This window comes from Juglans regia, chromosome 13 (genome assembly GCF_001411555.2).
Source record: "Juglans regia cultivar Chandler chromosome 13, Walnut 2.0, whole genome shotgun sequence".
NCBI lineage: Eukaryota > Viridiplantae > Streptophyta > Magnoliopsida > Fagales > Juglandaceae > Juglans > Juglans regia.
This window is the reverse complement of record NC_049913.1, coordinates 11,358,207-11,375,144: the sequence shown is the minus strand read 5'-3', so window position 1 is coordinate 11,375,144 and position 16,938 is coordinate 11,358,207. Positions and strand designations below refer to the sequence as shown.

Sequence of the window (16,938 nt, the reverse complement as noted above, 5' to 3'; positions counted from 1 at the left end):
CGTGTAGAAAATGTTCTACACAAGAAATAAATGAATCACCACGTGTAAGGTAATCGTAAGTGTAGAGAGTATTCTACACGGACTCTTTGTAGCAGTACTGCTCAAATGTGTAATAGGTTTTTATCTCTACCTTAAGTAGGTTGAATAGTGAATTTGTGAATCCTCAAGGGGTAGCTTGAGATGAGGACATAGACAGTAGGGCTGAATCTCGTTAAAATATTGAGTTTGCTTCTCTTTTACCTTTACTTTTTATACTTACTATTGTTTCGTATTTTATTCATATTTTATATTGTATATGTGGTTTATAATTGTCAATTTTTAAATACAACCCAATTCACTCTCTCTTGTGTTAGATATATGGGCAATATTATATTTTATATGAAAATTTAAAAAAATTATAATTATAAAATAAGATGAGATAGAGATAAAATATTTTTATTATCTTAACTGATCCTGAATTTAATAAATCATTGTACGCGCGTATAAGACTCAGGTGGAAGGCCTTAATATACAAAGATTAATGCGGACCCAAAAAATAATGTGATAATAACATGATGTGCAGCAAAACCTCCTCCCCTTCCCAAAAGATAAAAAGAGGAATTATATAAAAATGAATCTGATCTGCAACGTCGTACGTAGTACGTACGTTTGTAGAAAATTCGTGTATTGCCTCTCCTTTTATTTATTTCCAGTACAACTCGTGCGTACTATTAATTTTAATAAAGGATAATATTATATATAATTATAAAATACTTAAGTGTTATATAATCATTTAAAAAAAATAAAATTTATTATTAAAAAAATTATTTTTTCTTATAAATCTAATATTTATTTATTTTTCTAAAATAATTATATGACACTTATACACTCACAATTATAACTATCATTTTTCTTAATTCGTCCTAATTAATTAAATCATACTCATCATCATCCTTGTCTTCGTTTTCATCATAGTTGAAGGGTAGAGGAACAGACTTGAATGCACGGTACTTGCCAACATTGTTCAAATGCTCATTCTCCAACCTGATCATGTTGTAAATCACCAGAAAAATTGAGAACAAAATATACTTACACAAAAGCTGTGATCTGAACAAGTATAAAGTAGTACTCTTGGTTACCTGAAGAAATTCCAAATTCCACGACGAATGATTTCTAGGCTGGCTAAAATGGTGATTAAAGATTCTGGATGCATGAAAGACAGGTCGAAACACAAAACAGTTCTCAACCAGGCAAACCTGAGGAGGACATTCAACACCTGCATATAATATTGCCATGAACTCAAAAAAATTGTGATGAAAACTGATCTCCGTAAGTACTGAAGTCGTTTAATTACTCACCATGGCTCCAAAATAGACACTTTTGTGAGGGATCAGAAGCTTGTCTCTCAACCAGCGGTTCTTGGATTGCCGTTGCAGGAGTCCCCAGTCGAAGACAAGGTCCCAATATGTACTGATAATTGACGCAATGGCTGAGAAAACCCATGCTAGCGTCTTCCAAACCGATGATTTCTCGTCAAGACTGGAAGCTGTTCTCATGCAAACGGCCACAATTGTAAGAAAATATTTCAGCCCGTTGTATCCTTGCATAGCATCTTTCTCTTGGCATAGGCGACGGAGGCACTGACAAAGAGAAAGGAACAAGTGCATGCAACATTAATAATCATTTTGAGTTGCAGCGAAAGGTTAAAGCCCTCGTGCGTCTCAAAAGTTTAACCCGGCCCCGCCTTGCGTGCAAGCCGAAAGGTACGCGGACGGCGGCAGACCCATCTATTAGGAGAGGATCGAACTTGATATTTTAATTGGAGAAGATCAAATTCAAGATCAATACTATATTAAATAATCATTTATCTCAAAAATCTAAGCCATAGTGAGCTGGGTACCTGAAGGAGTCGGGACCAGTATGGAATCACTGCAACAATGTAGAAGAAAGCTTTGTATATGTCGCTGTCTTTGCAGGTGTTTTCTCTGTGCTTGTAGTCTCCCCAACCGTAGTAGCATATGTAGAACTCCAAACTTCTAAAGGCTTGCACCTGGCTAGTAAGCTGATCTGCCAACAAGAAATCTGGGAGTGTGACCTGTCGTATAAAGAAACTGATCACAAACTTTTATAAACGCCCACCTCAGTTCAATTTCATTCTAAACTCTTGCATCATAATCAGTTGTCGACCACAATACGTACCTGGTACAAAGGAGCACAGATACAGTGAAAGAGACTTGTAAGGAAGAAGAAACGACTTGAGCGGTACATGACGTTGAATGGGCAGAAAAATATGATAACTACAAGCTACAGATCAGAAAGATCAGAGGATAAATTAATTCTGTGTGCGTGTCAGAATTTAGATGGGGGAAAATTAGGTAATTAAAGTTCTATATATATGCTGATCTTACAAGAAGCAAGCCAAGAGGCAAAAGTTCAGTCAATTCTTTGTAAGCTTTCGTTTTTGGGTCCATTTCCATGTCAAGGTTTAAGAGGACACTCGCTAGGGCTAGTACTGCAAGACCGAAGCTGAGGAGGAGAACTTGTCGGTAGCCCAACTCGGTTCCTTGGTTGAATCCGAATATGAAGGAATAGTTGACTCGGTACCGTCTCCAGAAGTATATGTTTGCAGCATACAGTACCGTGTGAAGAACTATGAAACCAAACAAGCTGCGAGCGAGGAAGTTTAAAACATTATAATACAAGAGAGTTTTTAATTTCCAGCTCTTTCTTGGAAATATTGAAAGCATGCCGCTTGTTCATCTGAATCTTTTATTTTATGTTATTTATTTTTAAAAGCTTAAAGCTGGTTCTTCTCATCATAGCATGCAAATTAAAGTACTTATGCCCCGGCCGGGTCTTGTGAACCAGGGCATAAATTTTGATAGAGCTACTTAATTCCAAGCTTGTGGGATAAGATCAATTTATCTAAGTTGATAGGCCATGCCGCACAAAACTTGTCAAGTCAAATAGCTTAACATCTCGTTTGTTTTCACAACACATCTCATCTCATAATTTTATCTAATCATTACAATTTTTTAAATTTTTACACAAAATAAAATAAACAATTCAATTTTTTTAAATTCTAAAATAATAATAATATTAAAAAAGTATATTCTAATAATATTTTATTTAATTTTTAACTTTTATCTCAATTCATCTAAACTCATTTACGAAAACAAACGAGAGCTTAAGCCATTTTAATCTCTTGACACAATTTTTCTGTCTTCTTTTTGCTCTTTAATTTTTCATATTCTGTGAAAGTACTAGTCATGATCCTAATTAATTAGTTCTAATCATAATTATTCCTCATTAATTTGATGATCTTCTCATTTAATTAAATACTTTACGGAATGATTGGCGGGTTCGCTTATTAATGAGAAGTTTTGGTCCACACGTGAAGGAGTATTGAAATGCGTAATCTAAATAATTAAATCTGTCTAATACTATGATCAGTTTAAATCTTTGGGATAATTAATGATTAACATTATAAATGCATAAACAAACATGGAATTAAGTAGGATTATCGTGCAGTTCTTAATAAATTTGTTGGAGCGGATCAGATCATATATATAATATGAAAAGGGATAATTAATGATTAACATTATAAATGCATAAACAAACATGGAATTAAGTAGGATTATCGTGCAGTTCTTAATAAATTTGTTGGAGCGGATCAGATCATATATATAATATGAAAAGGGATAATTAATGATTAACATTATAAATGCATAAACAAACATGGAATTAAGTAGGATTATCGTGCAGTTCTTAATAAATTTGTTGGAGCGGATCAGATCATATATATAATATGAAAAATTTTATACACTATATTACCATCCTACTTTCATCCCACTAAGTAACATATATATGACACATTATCATCATTAAATGATTATTTAATATTGCATGTTTCTTTATTATCTAATAGTGATGAATGTGCCACATATTACTTAGTATTATCAAAATATGATGAGAGTATAATATATAACATTACTCATATAATATATATTAGGCATTGAGAGAAATGAAGTACTTACCTATATAGGGGAAACATATTATCCATGTAACGAGTCGCCCCTTCCTTGTACATGATTTTACGAGCACGTATAATTAAAATAAGAGCTAATATCAGAGCTGCTGTGCCGCCAGCCAAAAAACCTGAAATTAAAGTTTTCCATTAATCATGACCATGAGATCCAAATTAAGGCAAAGAAATGGCGGATGACATGATCATGATTAGTTCATATCGATGGATCGATCAAAGATCTTGCGTACCCATGGAAAATGTTATCCGATGTCTTTCTCTCTTTGCCTTGGGTCTTAAGATGTTCATGCCTCTAATGCGGTTAGAGTTGGAGAAATGCTTGATGAATGTAGCTTCAGTCCTTTCCATAAACTTGGTAACCTGCAATTGGCAAATGGCAGCAGCTAAGTACATGATCAGAGATTCAGACTATATAGAAGACCGGACATTATAAATTAATGCAATATTGGACAAATTAATTAAGCAATTAATTAGTAGCTAGCAACCCCCTTTTCGCAAGCGAAACTTAAAGGTCTGAGCCGGTCGACCTTGATCTCCTCTTAATTTCATGTACTTCACCTAGGCCGATTTATCTAGAAATGATCTCACCTCATCAGAGCTGCCGAGGAAGGAGTTATCCACCATTTTCATGTAAGATTTTGATGCATCTCTTGAAGTGATCTGCAATGTTAAATATTACAATTAGGACCAAAGTATCATTAATATGTAATGCATGTCTAACTCATAGAAAAGGCTAGAGAAAGCTAGCTAGCTAGCTAACTAGCTGTAGTACTTCTTCTATCACAGCAAATGTTAATTTTACGTATTTTTTTACTTAGTTTGTTGTTTTTGATAATTAGCTTGTCAATTGGTTTTATATTTTAAGTTAGTCACATGGCTGTGCTGAAGACACACACACATATGTATATATACTTTGTATAATCTTTTTGACATTTTAGTGAAAAGTAACTAGAACCTTCCAGTCATTTCATCTGTTATGGTATCAGATTTTCCACGTCCACCCAAATAGAGTTCTCTTAAGTATGACCTTCGTCTTCCATGGTGCTAACCTCATCTTCTTTGATTGCTGATGATGCTAATCCGTATTTCTTGCATCCAAGTGATAACCCTGGCGTTATTCTTGTCACACAACTTTTGATCGGTGATAACTATCACACTTGGGCCAGATCCATGTCCATGGCGTTGTCTGCAAAAAATAAGCTAGGGTTTGTTGATGGTATGATTCTCAAACCCGTTAATAATGTTGATCTTATGTTTTTTTCTTGGAAAACATTGTAACAACATGGTTATTTCTTGGATTCTCAACTCCATTTCTAATGAAATTTCTGCTGTTGTTCTTTATATAACCACTGCATGTGAGATCTGGAATGATCTCAAAGAGAGATTTTCTTAGAAAAATGGATCGCATATTTTTCAATTACAGAAGAGTATTTCCACTCTTTCACAAAGCCAACTCTTTGTGAGTGACTATTTTACTAAGTTGAAAGCCCTCTGGGATGAGTTGCTTAATTACAAGCCACCTCCTACTTGTTCTTGTGACACAGTTCACATTTTGAACAGTTATGTTCAACAGGAACATTGTTCTTTAATTTTTGATGGGCCTCAATGAGTCATTTTCATCTGCAAGGGCTCAGATTCTGTTAATGGAGCCTTTGCCTCCCTTTAACAAAGTTTTTTTGCAAGTTTTACAATAGGAGCAACAACGTAATATTTCTATTGGATCCTTGTCTTCCACTGAGGCACATGCCTTTACTCTTAAGTCTGATATTTCCATACCTACAAAGTCTCCATTTAAAAAGGAATGACCAATCTGTAAGCATTGTGGGCTTACTGGTCATGTGATTGAGAAGTGCTATAAACTCCATAGATTCCCGCCAAGATACAAACCTAAATCTCGGCAATAGTCCATGGCCAATCAAGTTGTTCTTAGTGACAACTCTTCCACGATTGCATCTCCTTTTTCATTAACTTAGACTCAATATCAACATCTATTGGATATGCTTCAATCTGATACATCCTCTGAATCTACTTTTGTTGTTAATACCATAGATTCTACTTCATCTCCAATGTCTGGTATATTTTCTCATACTAGTCATTCCATTTTCTCATCCACCAAAAATGCTTTATCTATTTCTGATTGCTCTTCCTAGATTCTTGATACGGGAGCAACAGACCATATGGTTCCATCTGTTACATTTTTTCCTCTGTCACTTCTACTATTAATACTACTATCCAACTTCTCAATGGCCATTGTGTTTCAGTTACACATATTAGTACAGATCGTGTTTAAGAACATCTTGTTCTTCAGGATGTTTTATGTGTTCCTTCCTTTACATTCAAGTTAATTTCTATTAGCAAATTAACTAAATCTCTCACGTGTTTCCTTTTCTCTTCTGATGTGTGCCTTATGCAGGACTTGATCCATTGGAAGCTGATTGGAGTGGGTAGACAAAGAGGAGGTCTTTACATGCTACAAGAATCAGGCTCTTCTTTTTCTCCTTTATCAAATTTATCTTGTATCTCTAGTTCTAATAATAAATGGCAGCCATATACTTGTTCTGCATCTTTAAAATGTTATGTGTTTGAACTTTGATATAATAGGTTGGGACATCCTTATGTTTCTAGAAAGCATTTTTTGCATACATTTGTTCCTAACTTTATTGTATCTGCCTTACCATGTTCAATTTGCCCATTAGCTAAACAAAAAAAAGCTTACATTCCCTAATAATAATAATTTCTCTGAATTGCCTTTTGATCTTATTCATTGTGTTGTGTGGGGACCATTCTCCACACCCATTGTTAAGGCTACATATTTTATTTTTTTTAACTATTGTTGATAACTGTACATGTGCTACTTAGGTTTATATTTTTAAGAGCAAATTTGAAGTTGCACTTCTTGTCCAGAATTTTTTTCATATCATCAAAGCACAATTCACTACTAAAATAAAAATAAAAAAATCGTACTGATCATGGTACTGAATTTTTCATGTCTTCCTTTCTCACCTCTAAAGGAGTCATTTATCAAAAAAGTTGTGTTGAATTCTATTGTGGATAGAAACAGAGCATTCTGAATACAGCTTGAGCTTTAATGTTTTAGTCTCATTCGCTTCTTCATTTTTGGGGTGATGCCATCCTTATAGCCACTCATATCATAAATAGACTTTCTGTCCCTGTTCTGAAATACAAATCTCCTTTTGAGCTTTTGTTTCAAACTTTTCCATCCTATACTCATTTAAAGACCTTTGGATGTTTGTGTTTTGCTTCTACACTACACCGATAAAAGACCGAATTTGATGCTCGAGCTCTTAAGTGTATACTTATTGGCTATCCTTTTGGTATTAAATGCTATAAACTCTTAGATATTGCCAATAATCATATTTTTATATCTCCGCATGTTGTTTTTCATGAACATGTTTTTCCTTATAAAATTGTCAATCTCTCATCTCTTTCTCCTGCCATGTCACCTTCAAATTCAATAATTCATTTACCTCTACTTGTTGAATCTTCAACAATAGATCCTTTAATTGTATCTTCAACAGTATCTTCCCCAAATCATATTTCTCTTGGGGACTCTTCTCCTCCTTCTAATATTCCTACTTCCATACCAGGTTCTTCCATAGTCCTATTGTCCAAGTTCATAATCCGAATATTCCACATGTTCATCCTCAAAGATCCAATAGAATTAGAGGTGCTCCTGGTTACTTGCAGAATTTCTATTGCAACTCCTCTACTGCACACTCTACATCAGATTCTAGAACATGTATCACTTCTTCAATGACACAATATGATCTTTCTAGCTTTCTTTCTTATCATCGCTTGTCTCCTAATCATAAATCCTTTGCACTAATCATTACTGTTGGTGTTGAACCTGAATTTTACCATCAAGCACTCTCATTGGAGAGATACTATAGCTGCTGAGATTGCAACTTTGGAAGCTAATAATACTTGGATTGTTACCACTTTACCCCTTAAAAAATAGTGCATAGGATGTAAATGAGTTTATAAAATCAAATACCATGTTGATGGCTCCATAGAATGGTATAAAGCTAGACTTGTTGCAAAGGGTTACATCCAATGCCAGCACAGGTACAGCGGGACTAGGGAGAGCATTCAGCATCTCTTTCTTTCCCAGTTCGGGATTGGCTTCAAAGGATGCTTCATCGGTGGGAATTTTGGCAAAAGCGAACCGCTGAAGGTACTTGGTGAAAGATCTCGAATGCAACTCTAGACTCTCTAGGAGGAATGCTCGCATTGATATATGACCTTCAACGATCCCGCATCCCCATGCCTTGTTACGAAGCTTCGGGAACCACCTTAGCTGCCCTTGTAAGGAGAGAGTGGCACCCTGAAGACATTGGTTCAGCTACTCCAACTGTTCCCTCTCCCCCCGTGCTTGGGATAAGTCGCCATGGAGACTTTGGTTCAGCTACTCCAACCGGTCCCTCTCATCCCGCTCCCAAGATAAGTCACCTTGGAGACTTTGATTAAGCCACTCTAGTCAGGTTCTCTCCTCTTCACACTTCTGCTTATGCTTCCTCTAGCGGCACTCCAACTTCTTCACCATCTTACGCTCATCTGATAGGTCGAGTCTCATCATCTCAAGTTAGTGCTTCAACTGTTCTCTCTCCTTCAAGCTCTCCTAAACGGTTGTCTCCTAATCATCCACGATGGAAGCTGCAAGATGAGAGGTCCCCTGGCGACATAAAGAAAAGGCTAAGAAAAAGGAAAAAGAGAAGAAAGTAAAAGGCTGGAAAGAAGCGGTTGAACCTCGTGAAAAAAGCCCGATAAGTACTCAGCAACCCGACCAATGGCGTCCTCTCGGCTCCCCTCTAGGGCCAGCTGAAATAGAGAAGGAAGGGCCTCTACATGGCCTGTAGACTCAAGCAATCCCGCAGAGACTTCAACGGGAGCAGGTGGGTCACCACTTAAAATCCCTGGGCCAAGGCCGATAGTAGCATCAAGAAGAAATTCGTCCCCTACTGGACACTCAGCCCGGGCGAGTGGTTCATCACTCGGACTCTCACTGGCTACATCACCTATGGAGCCACCACCTTTAGAGAACTCCACCTAGACGGGTGGGTCGATGACTAGACTCCCCCTCTTTGGGAATGCAGCTTGGACAGAAGAACCACAGTAGGACTCTTCAAAATCTCGAGGATGCCAACGTTTGGAGGAGACTTACTTTCTGTATGATCTCCTGCCTCTGCGCGGTTGCTAGAGGTAACCTCCACCCCTTCATCAGCCAGTTCAAGAGAATGACTCCCGACGGCCGAGCAGGACGAAGAATGATGGGATATCTGTGAAGAAGAATGTTATCCCTCATCAGGAGCGGTAGATTCAAAAATGCTTTGAAGAAGGGCGTCCATCCCAACCTCACCCTCGGACGCCTCAACAGTGACCACCGGTAGTGGCACTGCAAGAAAATTGCTCGTTCGCCACAACCGATGTTGGGACCGCCACTGTAATGGGATGGCTGGTCTCCAAAGTAGCCAATCCCTACATTAAAGGGTACTATACCCCGGGAAGAGGCCAACCCTCGACCTGAACACTCTCTCGACGAGCTTTCTTCCCCTTATCCAGCAAAGGAAGATCTTAGGGGCGCTTTTGAAGTGGAACAACCTGGGGCCGCGTAGCAACCAGCCTATCATCCAAAGGAAGTGTCCCAAGGGAGGCAGAGAACTCCTCAGACTCTCCTCAGAAAGGAGGACCTTGGAGAAAACATTGTTGGGATGGTTTTACACCCATTCCCGCACAATCGCAAGATGATTCGCTTCGTAAGGAGTGACTGTTGGATGCACAGCCTTATCTTTCAGGATTTTTCCCCAGTCTGTCCTTATAGGAAACTCTCGGCAATTCACCTGGCCCACCGGAAACTCCCTCCCATGGACAAATACAAAGAAGAACTTGGGAGACCAGTCTTTCACCTTGCAATATCGCGGCTCCAAGGTGACTAGAGCATGGGATATTTTGAAGCTGCATGCATTCCCCTTTAGGCGTAACACCCTGTGGGCAAGAAGAAACTCATGGCTAGTAAGATTTGCGTCGTCCTGAAAGGATTCCAACAAATCCCACCGCTAGATAATGCTGCAGCAAATCAATAATCTCCAGTATTTGGATGCAGTTAGGAAAGGGCCAAGCCAAGGCGGTCCAAAAGGTCACGAATAGGGCGAGGGAACGACAATCTCAAGCCGCATGAGAACATGGAAGGATATAGGGCTACCTTATTGGAATGGCATTCTGCATCAACGGCGCCCTAGTCGAGGCTAGGAACTTATAAGAAAACAAACTCTGGTACTTGGAAGGTAAGGGCTAAAGAGGCCAGCGTTGATTTGTTGGTAGTCAAGCGCCATCCGCTACCCAAAAATAATGACCCAGTGTCGGCAGAGCCCCCACCGGACATGTTAGGTTGAACAAATTTCTCATAAGCCATCACCGCCAGAACACGAAGTAGAAAAGAAGACTGGTCAAGAAAAGAAAAATCAAGAGAACTAGAATGGTGGGATATTCACAGCGTAGTGCGAAGAAATCAGGTCCCACTCTCACGTTTTATAAAAAGAATGTGACAGTTAGACTCTCATGAATCATAGCGACAAGGATACTCATGGAGACTTTGGTTCAGCTACTCCAACCGGTCCCTCTCCTCCCGCTCCCAAGATAAGTCACCTTGGAGACTTTGATTAAGCCACTCTAGTCAGGTTCTCTCCTCTTCACACTTCTGCTTATGCTTCCTCTAGCGGCACTCCAACTTCTTCACCATCTTACGCTCATCTGATAGGTCGAGTCTCATCATCTCAAGTTAGCGCTTCAACTGTTCTCTCTCCTTCAAGCTCTCCTAAACGGTTGTCTCCTAATCATCCACGATGGAAGCTGCAAGATGAGAGGTCCCCTGGCGACATAAAGAAAAGGCTAAGAAAAAGGAAAAAGAGAAGAAAGTAAAAGGCTGGAAAGAAGCGGTTGAACCTCGTGAAAAAAGCCCGATAAGTACTCAGCAACCCGACCAATGGCGTCCTCTCGGCTCCCCTCTAGGGCCAGCTGAAATAGAGAAGGAAGGGCCTCTACATGGCTTGTAGACTCAAGCAATCCCGCAGAGACTTCAACGGGAGCAGGTGGGTCACCACTTAAAATCCCTGGGCCAAGGCCGATAGTAGCATCAAGAAGAAATTCGTCCCCTACTGGACACTCAGCCCGGGCGAGTGGTTCATCACTCGGACTCTCACTGGCTACATCACCTATGGAGCCACCACCTTTAGAGAACTCCACCTAGACGGGTGGGTCGATGACTAGACTCCCCCTCTTTGGGAATGCAGCTTGGACAGAAGAACCACAGTAGGACTCTTCAAAATCTCGAGGATGCCAACGTTTGGAGGAGACTTACTTTCTGTATGATCTCCTGCCTCTGCGCGGTTGCTAGAGGTAACCTCCACCCCTTCATCAGCCAGTTCAAGAGAATGACTCCCGACGGCCGAGCAGGACGAAGAATGATGGGATATCTGTGAAGAAGAATGTTATCCCTCATCAGGAGCGGTAGATTCAAAAATGCTTTGAAGAAGGGCGTCCATCCCAACCTCACCCTCGGACGCCTCAACAGTGACCACCGGTAGTGGCACTGCAAGAAAATTGCTCTTTCGCCACAACCAATGTTGGGACCGCCACTGTAATGGGATGGCTGGTCTCCAAAGTAGCCAATCCCTACATTAAAGGGTACTATACCCCGGGAAGAGGCCAATCCTCGACCTGAACACTCTCTCGACGAGCTTTCTTCCCCTTATCCAGCAAAGGAAGATCTTAGGGGCGCTTTTGAAGTGGAACAACCTGGGGCCGCGTAGCAACCAGCCTATCATCCAAAGGAAGTGTCCCAAGGGAGGCAGAGAACTCCTCAGACTCTCCTCAGAAAGGAGGACCTTGGAGAAAACATTGTTGGGATGGTTTTACACCCATTCCCGCACAATCGCAAGATGATTCGCTTCGTAAGGAGTGACTGTTGGATGCACAGCCTTATCTTTCAGGATTTTTCCCCAGTCTGTCCTTATAGGAAACTCTCGGCAATTCACCTGGCCCACCGGAAACTCCCTCACATGGACAAATACAAAGAAGAACTTGGGAGACCAGTCTTTCACCTTGCAATATCGCGGCTCCAAGGTGACTAGAGCATGGGATATTTTGAAGCTGCATGCATTCCCCTTTAGGCGTAACACCCTGTGGGCAAGAAGAAACTCATGGCTAGTAAGATTTGCGTCGTCCTGAAAGGATTCCAACAAATCCCACCGCTAGATAATGCTGCAGCAAATCAATAATCTCCAGTATTTGGATGCAGTTAGGAAAGGGCCAAGCCAAGGCGGTCCAAAAGGTCACGAATAGGGCGAGGGAACGACAATCTCAAGCCGCATGAGAACATGGAAGGATATAGGGCTACCTTATTGGAATGGCCTTCTGCATCAACGGCGCCCTAGTCGAGGCTAGGAACTTATAAGAAAACAAACTCTGGTACTTGGAAGGTAAGGGCTAAAGAGGCCAGCGTTGATTTGTTGGTAGTCAAGCGCCATCCGCTACCCAAAAATAATGACCCAGTGTCGGCAGAGCCCCCACCGGACATGTTAGGTTGAACAAATTTCTCATAAGCCATCACCGCCAGAACACGAAGTAGAAAAGAAGACTGGTCAAGAAAAGAAAAATCAAGAGAACTAGAATGGTGGGATATTCACAGCGTAGTGCGAAGAAATCAGGTCCCACTCTCACGTTTTATAAAAAGAATGTGACAGTTAGACTCTCATGAATCATAGCGACAAGGATACTCATCGTTTCAGTTTTGGGTAATGTGGTTTACGAAGCAACGCCGACATGAACAACCGTCTGACACCTCTTCATTAATAAGGTTGAAAAGATGTTATGAAAATGTGAGTCCATCATGGAAGACAAGAATGCTATCAGAAATGTCAACCAGTAGAAGCCTCCTGGACCTTAGAAAACCTAAGTAAGGTTCCCGGCCTTTGTAAGAAGGCGGGATCGAATCATGATAAATTCCTACCGTACTTGTCCGATGAGAATTAGCGGGGTAACTGTAAGGGAATTTTCCACTCAAGGCCCAAGAGGAACAATTAATCCCAGCCCAGAGCAAAAAGCCATTAACTCGGCCCACTAAGAGGCTCCTCTATACATAACCTGTAGGAGTGATGGTGCTGCAGATGATAGGACTCATTGATCTAAGGACCCCTCGAGGAGTGTCCAGTCCTCGAGTGCCTGCCCACACAGCAGGCATAATAAATGGGGAACCGTTGATCTACTGACAGAGAAGGCATGAACGGATCAGAAGAAAGGCAGACTGAGAGGAGGAGGTTGGAGAACCACACCGCATTAATGGTTACGTCACCTAGACAACACGTCACATTAATGACATCGTCGCAAAGCCACGCCGCATCTAAAGATTCTGACAAAAGGAACAATACGGGGAACACAGCTTTCATGAAAGAAGGCATGATCTACTTCTCAGCCTTGTAGTATAAATAGCAACTTTCATGTACGAGAAAAACTCTCTGATCTCTAGACTCTCTTACTTATTTACTACACTCTAAGAATATTTACTAACATTGGCATTGGAGATTCCCCGGCCCCAAGGCCGCCCTCTCCAAACCGCAGTATTTTCTACGTTATGCAGGGCTCTCTTTGAATACCTGAGTTGTCGGAACTTGGCTCAAAAGCTTGCAAAACACGACGTTAACAATATGCATGATGATCAATTGGAAAACAAGTTTACTTATTTGGGGGCCAGATCGATCGAGGGAATTAATTAATACCTTATCATATTTTTTCATGATCTTTGAAAATGCCAGCGTATTCAAGAAGCTGCAAGAATCAATATTTAGAGAAAAATATTTAATTTTCTACATAAATGAAAGGAAAAACAAGAAAAACCAACCAGATCTGAATAAACTAGTATTTATATCGATTACCTATAGCTTTTTAGAAGCCGTAGCTTCTGGTAAAATTCAACAAAAGCCCTCTTAAGTAGTTCTTCAACTTTCTTCAGATTTTCCCTGCTGAAATTCAGCTCTGTCTGCATAGGATAAGGGAGGAAGCTCTTAATGGTGGAACGGGGAGTCTCCAGAGTGTTGTTTATTTTCACGCGATTAAGTACTTCCAGAGGAGCTGGTCTACTACTGGCCGACGGCCTGATGCTATTCGGCTTCTTTTCTGGAACCTTTCGGTTGACAACTTTAAAGGTCTCCAGTTCGTCGTGATCTTTATCCTGATCACTGGATTCATCTGCTTGTCCATGGCTACTCGATCCACCCTCTTCAATCACATCCATGGACATGGGAAGTGCTCTTCCTGCGTAATTGAAATCAAACTTTTACCCTTTATGTTTCAGCTAAAAGTAAGAGAAATGGTTTCAATTTCTACGTACTGATCACACTCCAAAAAGAGAAGAACTGCACTAGACTACCATATAATTAATTAATATATATAGCTTCGTTACATAAATTTACAAAACTTACTGCTGCTTGCTCTGACCCCTCTCGGTGTTGAAGCCGACAATGCAGCTGCAGAAGCTGCAACATCTGAAGCAAGACGAGTCATCTCTACTGATCTATCAAACCAACCTTGAGGATTCTCCACTTTTATTCTGAAAGCAATGAAAGCATCCATTTGCTTATTCAGCAGATTGGCTTCATTCATCACCTCCTCCACCTTAGACTTGTAAAATTTGTCCACTTTATTGAATTCATCGTCAAGCCTCCTGAAGTAAACCAACTCGTACTCTCCCCCTTCGTCGTCGGACATTAGAAACGTAGTCTGATAGCTTAGGGAGCCATCTTGGTTCACTGAGTTGACGAGAATGGCTTGGCTGTCAATGTCATCAGGAGTGGATGGGCTCGTGGGGTGGTTGTTGTATCTTTGCGTAAGGCCGCTAAAAGCTCTGTAAAGTGTGAGCTTTCTCTTCAGGCTGGCCAGGGTACTGCAGGCCGGTGGCTGGTTTCTTTGCTTGAAGCGTAGGATGTCTTTCAACAAGGTTTTGAGGTTTCCATAATCCATGTATGCTTTTTGCCATTCGGGCACCATCTGTGCCGTGAATTCCTTCCCGAATTTCATGGTTCTTTGCTCCTGCAAATGAAGCAGCTAGCAGTACTACTTCATGAGCTGCTGGAGAGTCTGCTTTAATGAGCTGTGTGAGACAACGATCCCTCGATGATAATTAAGTGCCATTATCAGATCGATACAGATTGATTTATATATACGTCCTGGCCAGGAAGCAGGAACGACCCTTTCAACTCATGATGTTTTGTTCCTCGAAAATCCATGCATCAAAATTTCAATCGGAGGAGCAAACAAGTGTTGTCTAGGTCATCTTTTCACACAGATCATAGAGAGAGATCTGAGAGTATGATAATCAAATCTTACATAATTATTGATGATCTCTACGATCAGCAAATTAATGAAAATAGTACACATAATAAAATTCAACATAAATTGTGATCAATGTTAGGTCATGATCATCAATGTTAGGTGCAACAAGCTGATTCAGAACGTCTCAGTGAAGTCTAGCTAGCTAGCTACGTACCTACTAATTATTGTGATCATTTTAGCTGGGTTCAATAAATTGTGCGTACCATGCATGATCGATCATGCATTCATTCGATTTGTACGTTGTAGACTCTAAGCAATTAATTTGGTTTAATTTGAATTGAAATATATAGGTTTATTTAGGGATTAGAGAGAAGTGTTGTTGTAACTAAAAAATGCTACACAAATAAATACAAATTGATAAATTGACGTAATTTATTATAATACGTTATATTTATTTTATAATAAAAATAATTTTATAATATAATATATTACCCAATATTTTATAGTATACATTATGGTTGCAATATTCCTTTGATCACCACCTAACGTTGAATTAAATATTGTTTGAATGTTTCAACTAATTGCTAATTATTACTTTATCTTTATTAATTTTTGGAAGGTCGTCGAAACATTAATTTTCTTATTAGAGCTGTATAGCTCGCTAGCTAGCTTTCTTTCAAATTAACTTCATACATGTGCTCTTTTTATTCAAACTCACGCAGAGCTGCGGATTGGATTTTTCTTCTTCTGCATGTTCTTCTAATTTTGTAGGTAACCAGATCTCCAAATTGTTAGTAGGTCACAAACTAAAAAGTCCAAGGCCTAGAAATTAGCTCGCCCAAAAAAAGAAAAAAAAAATTGTGAATAATAGAGAACTGGTTTAAATTAAAATATTTTATGAGATTTTGAGAAATAAGAGTAAAAATTAAATAATATTATTATAAAATTATAATATTATTTTTATTTTTATATTTGAAAAAGTTGAATTTTTTTTTTTATGATTTATTTAGAAGTTTTGAAAATTTATAATGATTAAGTAATGATTAGATAAAAATTTTAAAAATTTAAAATTAAAAAATATTTTTATTTGAGTGATGCTGGAATATTGGGATGAGATGACATTTCTCAAACCGAACCTCACTCATTTTGTAATTAAAAAATGATCATATTCATCGGATCATCGATCACCCCATCATTTCTTTTGGATTTTTTCTTTTTTTTAAAAAGAGTACGGTATCATAAATTTATTGATAGCCCTCATCTGTGATGAATGAAAATCGTGATTACAGGCGAACACCTGAGATTACAAATAATCATAAAGGATCAAAATCCAAATATCAAAAGAACCTAACATAAATCAACAATAGACAAATATCCAAAATTAGAGGTCAATCAACATTAACAAACCTTAAAAAACTAAAAAGTACGACAATCAAGCAAATAAATGTTAGCTCACACTAATAAGAATTATAGCAAAGTAAACAAGTGCAAATAACATATACCTCACCACGAAATTCGTAAATAAAGGATTTCAATTTTGTCCGTGCGAAAAATATCCCTCAACTTACTAG

At 39.2% G+C, this 16,938-nt stretch overlaps 1 protein-coding gene across 1 annotated transcript; it reads right to left on the bottom strand.

Annotated features, from left to right (window-relative positions):
• Window positions 1-875: 875 nt before the first annotated feature.
• LOC108992922 (phosphate transporter PHO1 homolog 3-like) lies at window positions 876-15,347 on the bottom strand. The gene is made up of 12 exons (XM_035684482.1): window positions 14,518-15,347; window positions 13,972-14,350; window positions 13,816-13,864; window positions 4,613-4,684; window positions 4,255-4,384; window positions 4,017-4,137; window positions 2,388-2,646; window positions 2,179-2,283; window positions 1,880-2,074; window positions 1,338-1,619; window positions 1,119-1,255; window positions 876-1,023 (listed from the first exon to the last, which is right to left on the bottom strand). The coding sequence occupies exons 1-12, from the start codon at window positions 15,110-15,112 to the stop codon at window positions 903-905; spliced, it is 2,445 nt and encodes an 814-aa protein (XP_035540375.1). The 5' UTR covers window positions 15,113-15,347; the 3' UTR covers window positions 876-902.
• Between the last annotated feature and the right edge of the window lie 1,591 nt (window positions 15,348-16,938).

What these genes read in the sequence shown, in the direction of transcription:
- LOC108992922 (XM_035684482.1), bottom strand. Translation starts at nt 15,112, where the DNA reads ATGAAATTCGGGAAGGAATTCACGGCACAGATGGTGCCCGAATGGCAA. An exon ending in TCCTCGGCAGCTCTGATGAG is followed by an intron (nt 4,385 to 4,612) that starts GTGAGATCATTT and finishes TGCCAATTGCAG; the next exon opens with GTTACCAAGTTTATGGAAAG. An exon ending in AATATGTTTCCCCTATATAG is followed by an intron (nt 2,647 to 4,016) that starts GTAAGTACTTCA and finishes CCTCGCTCGCAG; the next exon opens with CTTGTTTGGTTTCATAGTTC.